The sequence below is a fragment of the Pyxicephalus adspersus genome, chromosome 4, assembly GCF_032062135.1.
Source record: "Pyxicephalus adspersus chromosome 4, UCB_Pads_2.0, whole genome shotgun sequence".
Lineage (NCBI taxonomy): Eukaryota > Metazoa > Chordata > Amphibia > Anura > Pyxicephalidae > Pyxicephalus > Pyxicephalus adspersus.
The window spans coordinates 27,165,208-27,172,836 of record NC_092861.1 but is presented as its reverse complement, the minus strand read 5'-3'; the positions used below and the strand labels follow the sequence as shown (position 1 = coordinate 27,172,836).

At 38.2% G+C, this 7,629-nt stretch overlaps 1 protein-coding gene across 1 annotated transcript in view; it reads right to left on the bottom strand.

Moving 5' to 3' along the window:
- The window catches only part of PCCB (propionyl-CoA carboxylase subunit beta), a 17,987-nt gene extending 11,430 nt beyond the window's left edge, over nt 1-6,557 (bottom strand). The window contains exons 1-4 of the mRNA XM_072407612.1: nt 6,356-6,557; nt 3,180-3,299; nt 527-595; nt 387-443 (exon numbers count right to left, since the gene is read on the bottom strand). Coding sequence (XP_072263713.1) covers nt 387-443; nt 527-595; nt 3,180-3,299; nt 6,356-6,526 — 417 coding nt within the window. The 5' untranslated portion in view covers nt 6,527-6,557. The remainder of the gene's footprint in view (nt 1-386; nt 444-526; nt 596-3,179; nt 3,300-6,355) is intronic.
- Between the last annotated feature and the right edge of the window lie 1,072 nt (nt 6,558-7,629).

Here is a 7,629-nt window from a genome sequence, read left to right as displayed (position 1 = left end):
ATAAACACCCTTATGTCTTTTTCTGCATTTTCCATTGAAAGCAAAATGAATAATGCTGCTCGACATTCCTGGAATCCACAAGTATCCCCCACTACATCCAGCCAACTGGTCATCACTTCTTCCTCCATCTGTCAATTGTACCTGCAAGGTGTTATTTATTTCCTGGATATCTGAACCAAAAACCCTTAGAGCATTAAGTTTCCAGGTGCAAGGTGTCTCCCTAAGAAACTGCAGTGTGTCACACCATCATCACAGAGCAGCAAAAAGCATGGCAATCTTATCACCAAACTATGTTGGGTTCTCCAGCCTGGAGGACATGAGAGCTGTACCCTTCCTGATTGCAAGTTGGACCAAATAAATTATCGAAGTCTTAATAGTTTACTTACCTTGCAGATTTTTTGTGCATGTGCTCCAGACAAACTGCCTCCAAACACAGTAAAGTCCTGTAGAAATAAAACAGATTCTACTCACATACCATGTTCTATATTTACAATACACATTTCAAATTTCAGACTACACAATTTACCTGGCTAAAAACATACACCAGCCTTCCATTAATGCGGCCTTGTCCTGTAACAACACTGTCTCCGGGATACTACAAGTAGAAACTCAAGTTATTAAGAGAGATATAAAGCTCCAGCAACAAAATTAAGGAATGCAATGTAGTTGAGATTAAAAAAAAAAAAAGTGATTAGATGCTAATCATGGATTTAACGTCAATGGAAAAAATCCATAAACTCAAAAGTGTCTGTTTATTAAACACATTCCATGAAGTTTATGTGTGATACCAAGGGGATTTTGGAAGAATACATAAATAGATTATAACACAACATGTCAGGATACAAATAATAAATTGTTTGCTTGTCCTGATTTTCCCTTTGGCTCTCTATTTCCCAGCCACCTTTTTCAGCAGGGAACATTTAAATCCTTTGTCACAACAGAATATGGATCACAGCCAACTATTTATAATGAAGAGATCCCAGGATCCCCAGTATGTGGCTCATAAAGAAAAGTTGTAAAATAAAAAAATCAAGATCATGTGAAGCCATCCCTATAATGTTATATTTTTACTTAAAGACACACAAAAAAGGGAAATTGAGACGCAAGATCAGTGTTCAACCAAGAATTTTTTTTAAACTGGGTGGGAAGAAATTGTAGGCGGGTGGCAACCCCTGTATTGTGACCCAACTCATCAGTAACCACCAAAAACAGCCGGGTGGTTACTGAAAAGTGCCGGGTGGTGCACCCAGCTAAAAAGAGCTTGGGAGAACCCAGCAAGATGGTACATTTACCTATTTATTAGCATCTCTGCCTCCATATGCTGAACCATGGGAGAGAGATCTGGGTCAGATATTTAAAGATCACCAATCAGATCCAATATTGCCCATGCCCATATTAAACCTCCTTTAATATTTCAGCACCCGAGAATGCTTACAAAGTATTTTTTTTTTGGCTGTATTTAACCCCACATAGGTTGGCTATAATTTACCCATCATCATCACCTCTCTCTGTTTTTGGGAAGAAATCAAGATACAATGTTCCATATATGTTGTAGTTGTCTGTGGGTCCAAAGATTTAGGACTGTGGTATTTACATATGCCATCCACATGTTGTACCTAAACTTTTCACATGATCCAGCTATGGCTCTTATTGGTGGGTTTCCCAAAAGGAAGTGAGAACTAGAAGTTCTGATTCTCTGAAAGGAGTGAGAAGTGGCAGCCTACATTTTTGGTAGGCTTAACCGAAAATCCTTCTTAAATGTATAGCACAGTTGTGAGGTCCCTGATTAGCATTACAAGCTGTGGCCGATTTAATTTGTTTACATAAAATTGTTTTTTAAAGACAATCTGTGAGTTAGGCTACATACACTTGCAATAATTGTCATTGGAAAGGATTTTTTACAACTTTACAACAAAAGACTGCACAATGCATGAACGAGTGCTGTACATACAGTGCTGTTCTGCTCTATGGAGGGGGGGAAAAAATGATGGAGCAGCAACCCGCTGCGCTCTTTCCCCTTCGCTTTCATTACGATCGTTCATTGTTCCTGGCTCCGCCAGGACAAGATAAGTAAATGATTAGCATTGTATACATGCCAGATTCTGCTCCGATATCATCCCTGAGGCGAGAATCATCTGATGTTCATAGCCTTACAAGGTAAAGATGCCCCTGCACATAAATGGAAAATAAAGGGCTTGTTTCTGCAATTGTAGAGTTTTATGCAATGCCCAGTATGTGCAAAGGCCACACAAAGGTCATAAAATAATGTGCCATAGGTTGTACAATAAAAAGGTGTGTCAGTTTAAAACTAAAGAAACCATTTAAATTTAGCAATACCTGCCTTATAAGCTCCCGATTACAAAAAATAAAGTGTTAGTACTGGATCTCTCTTGGCTGGGTGACTTGGTCTCTTTAGATTTAATACATAGGACAGAATTTAATAGAATTTAATACATAGGACAGAAAAGACAGATCCACGGCCACGGGTTTACTATAATTGTGCAGCCTTTTCTGTGAGTTCTCCATCTACTGGTCAAAACAATAATATGTTAGCTTAAATAGGGATTAACAATCTTTTAAAGTATTTTTTATTTTAAACACACAGAAAAAAAATAAAATTGTATTGTATTAAGCAAACTTGTATTGAGCATAACAATTCTTGATCTCCTCTTTAAGTACTTTCAGTAAAGCCAGGAAATTGGCAATTTTGAAAGAGGTCAGCAATGGTAGCTTTGTTGTACAGCTCATGGCAGAATCCTTATTCTTTCATAACCTTTATATGAAACATCCTGAAGCCTGATGATACATGATGGCTGGTATAGTTGATAGTTGATTTCCTTATAGATCCAATGACTATAAGGAGACAAATCTCACCATACGTTTTGTGTGCAGTTTAACCAAAATACATTAGGGAAGTTCAGACCTCTGAATTGCATGATTCCATGTGTTTGCTGGTTGCAAGAACCAACATCTGCACATCAGACAGTGCCTGCCCCTATGCATACCCTATAGAGATGCTGCAGGGAGTCTCAACCATGTGGTGGAGGTTGAGGTTCATGGAATGAAGTGGTAAATGCATTGCAACCTCACCTCAAGTGTGAACCCAGCCTTTTGGTTGTGGTCTTGCCTTGAACAATAAAGGACAGATATATTATGGCAGAAAGAGAAAAGAGACATACCTTGTTTTTGTCTTCTTGCATTCCAAAATCGGCACATCGATGTTCCACAAACATATCATATTCTGCAAAACTGCCCGGGTCCAGCAACAGACTAATCCTCTCCCGAGCCGTCAGCTTTCCCTGAATACAAAATATAACAAACTGCTATTTACTATACACATGAAAGGCCTACTACCGGTATGTATACCATAAGGCAGAAGGTCATTCAGGACACAAGTCAATATTTAAAGAATGTGGACACCCTTCCTAGTTATTTCATCTAGGTGTTTCCTAAGAAGGGTACAACATATAAAAACATTTTAGATAATGGTGTGAAACTTTGTGGAAACAGGTGGGTGGAGGCTCTTTTGTTTTTTTGGAATGACTGTGGCCCTGTGCACAAAGCCAGATCTGTAGGGACATTAATGAAGAAGTGATCTGCACAGAACTCCGACTTCAACCCAACAGCCATTCATTTTTTTATGTTGGCTAAAACAGCACAAATACCTACTGACACTTCAACCTGAATTGGAAAGCCTTTCCAAGAGTGGAGGAGCGACTTCAACTAATTGTCCAATATCCAACAATAGTTGTGATGGTGTGGTGCCAACAAACATTTGGCCTTATAGTTTACGTAACCATAGATTATGTCCACAAGGTATTTCCTGCAGCTCGTGTGTAGAATGCAAAGATAAAAATATTCTTTTACTAGACTTCATGTTTCACTTTCCCAAAGAACTGAAATGGAAAGAAAATTCAAATGGTGCCAGGTAAAACTTTTTCCTAATAAAGCTTGTATAAAATTCATATTTTCATGCGGTGGTCCAGAAAAGTTGTATTTAGTCACATGGCGATATATATGGGACACCTCACACTATTAGAGGTCTTTGTGGTTAATGAACACCCCCCACATCATTCACAACCTGCCTGGGAGAAGGTAGAAAGCTGAAGACTTACGGACACAAACAATGCAATTCTTTAATAGTGTTGTTTTGGTCACTTCTAAAAAAAAATGTTCAGATTTCATTCACCTTCAGTCTGTTTTTTTGGAGGGCAAACCATTCTCAACATGACTGAAAAAATTGTGGTCTGTCCAACATTTTTTTAGGATTAAAAGAAAATGTGTTGTATTATATTTCAAAAGAATTATCATTCTGACCAATAAAAGGAAAGGAAAAAAAAACCATTGCCATCCAATGCCAACAAAGGTTTAGCCTTACACGTAACTACAGCTTATGTCCACATGATTTTTCCTGCAGCCCATGTGTAGAAAGCAAGGATAGGATTTTGCATTTAGTACCCATTGCAATCTCCGTCTTTCCCATCCAATGTTTCATAGTTAGGTTGAAAAAAGATATAACTCCATCAAGTTCAACCACTAGAGAACTAAACATATCCCAGATCCCTATGGACATAGTTGGTCCAGAGGAAGGCAAAAAAATGTCTTCTTGATTTTGGTGGCCACCAATCACATAACTCCAGTTGTGTGAATCATCCTGACAATCCATCCTACAGATGCTGAATGTGTGCAGTGCTGGCAGTAACAAAAGTCCGAGGAAGAAAGGAAAAAGATTTCATAGCAGAACAGCAGCACAGAGTCTCCTTTTACAAACCACTTCTCATGGATTTAATGCTTCAGTTCTGCTGTAAGATTCTGAAGTTTGTCCTTTATTGCTGAATGTGTCACTGCTGTGAAGAAATCCTATAGCTGGTGAGAAAAAAAAAATCACCAAGAAACAAAGTGGGGGATCGGAGATGATTGAACCCATGGTGTTATTATTGCTGTCTTGTCTTCCCTTACTTCCATGACACCCTCTGTGCCATGAGGACATCTGCAGACAACATACACCCATAGGGCAATAACCCGTCCTAGCTGTAGCGTGATTGTCATTGCAACTATTGAGATGAAGGTTATGTTATTAGGAGGTTTGTGTGTTAGGCTACGTACACACGTGCAATAATTATTGTTGGAAATGAACAATTAACGACAGATTGTCCGATAATTGTTAACAAAAAAAGTGCACAACGACTGGCCAACAACACCAATGAACGTTGCTGGAAATGAATGACCGTCCCGGCGGGTTCTGATTGGGTGACGATCGTTTAGAATCTATTGTACGTACTGTCGTTCAGTGAACATGGATGGTTCCGCAGTACACTTTCTCCTGTACATGTCACTTCCTGCATCGTTCAAATGATCGTATCTAGCGTGTGTACACTATTGGTGGATTATAGTTAAATGAGCGTATCGTTACAGCATGTACAGAAAAGTGCACAATACGATCGTTCAAAATAATCATGCATAATTGTTGATAGGTCGTTACTCGTTCATTTTCTAACCATAATTATTGCACGTGTGTACATAGCCTCACTTCCCCAACTCCTAGATTGTAAGCTCTTTGGGAGAGGATCCTCTCTTCCTTCTCTGTCTGTATCTGTCTGTCATTTGTCACCCCTAGTTAATGTACAGCGCTGCATAATATGTTGGCACTATATGAATCCTGTTTAATATTAATAATAATGTTGATTTAGAATAGACAGGAAAGGACACAATAGGAAGGAAAACTTTCAATCACGTAACGAAATAATCAATGAGTATATTTATAAAGCATTCACTGCAGGGGAATCTTCCAGATGCATGTGCAATTGTTTCACTGTTGGTTAATGTTTGTTGAAGGTCACATTGATAGATATATAAAATAAATAAATACAAATAATAATATAATAAAAAATATTATTAAATAAGAATAATAAATACAAAAATAAAATTGATAAATATATAAAACAAATAAAAATAATAATATGCAAAAGTTAACATTAATCTATAAATAAAATACAAATAATATATAAATACAAAAATAAAATTAATATATAAAATAAATAAAAATAAATACAAAAATAAAAAAGATAAATATTGAAAATAAATATAAATAATAATGATAATAATTTATTATTTATTCTTTAAAATAATAATTTTAAAGAATAAAAAAATAAATGTTTTGGTAGAGCTGTGTCCCCTATGGGGTGATATCCCAGCATTGTGCAGACAAGGAATGGTAAGACATATAATAATGGTGAATGTAGTTATATATATATATCGGTATATATATATATTATATGTGTGTCAGGTTTGTATGGCGGTGCCCCCTGGCTGTGGTAAAGCCTGGCTGACCCTGGCTCCCCTTTGCCCTCCTTACCCTCTTGTGTTGGGCCTGAATCCTCTGCTCCCCGCCGCCCAGCAGCGCCTCATTCCTCTTCTTCTCTATCCTCTCCGGTACAGACAGATGGCTGACGGAATACAGGCGGCCCGGTACTCGCTGAGCCCGGACACCGGCCAGAAGCCGGGACACACCACGGATGGCAGCCATGACAACTCTCGCACTTACTTACCAATCAGTATCCAGCAGAACACGTCTGCCAATCAGAACAGACGAGGGACCTTGTTAATCCAATAAAAGTGTATGTATTTTTCTACCAATAGGAAATCTGTAGATAAAAAGCGGACGAATCGCAACGTAATACTGAATATAGCGCCAGATAGAAAACCAATCACATACATTGTTTGACAGAGAGCCAATCAGGGAACGGGAAAGCTGGTTGTAAATTCACCCTTCAGAAGAGTTTGACCTGGAGGGAGTTGAGACCTGTGAATGGCAGAAGTGTCAGGTGTGCTGTGCCTGGAGTAGCTGTAGTGTACACGTCGGGTGTATAGGTGTGAAGTCACATCACTCCTTCCCCCACCCCACACAAGAACTATAAAGACACAAGACTGATTATTCATAATAATTGAAAACAGTGCTTTCACCTACAGAATCATGTTACATTTTTTACAATACTAGATTACATTTTTCAGCCCAAAGAAAGAGCTTGTTCTTCCAGAAAAATCCCTGTAAATTCATTGTTCTGCATTGCTCCATGATAAGGTAGCATATACATTACGTACATGCAGTGTTTTGCATTTTTTATACATTGCGTTATGTATTTTTTTTTATTCGTAACAGCAAGAGTTCAATTACCACTTCTATGAAGTTCAATACAAAACTTTGTAAACCATTGTAGCTCATTAAAGTGTATTTACATGCAGCATGTCCTATTTGGGACTATTATAGGTAATGCATATCTATTTGTTTTGATGAGCAATGCAGCCCAGCACCCATGGAGTGAATGAGCCCAGAGCAAAAAGGAAATATCCTGACAGCACATACAATTAGAGCATAGGTAATGTATAGTCAGAACATACAGTCCGAGCATACATCAGACACATCACATGCAGTCAGAGCATACATCAGACACATTACATGCAGCCAGAGCATACATCAGACACATCACATGCAGTCAGAGCATACATCAGACACATTACATGCAATCAGAGCATACATCAGACACATTACATGCAGTCAGAGCATACATCAAACATATTACATGTAGTCAGAGTATACATCAGACACATCACATGCAGTCAGAGCATACA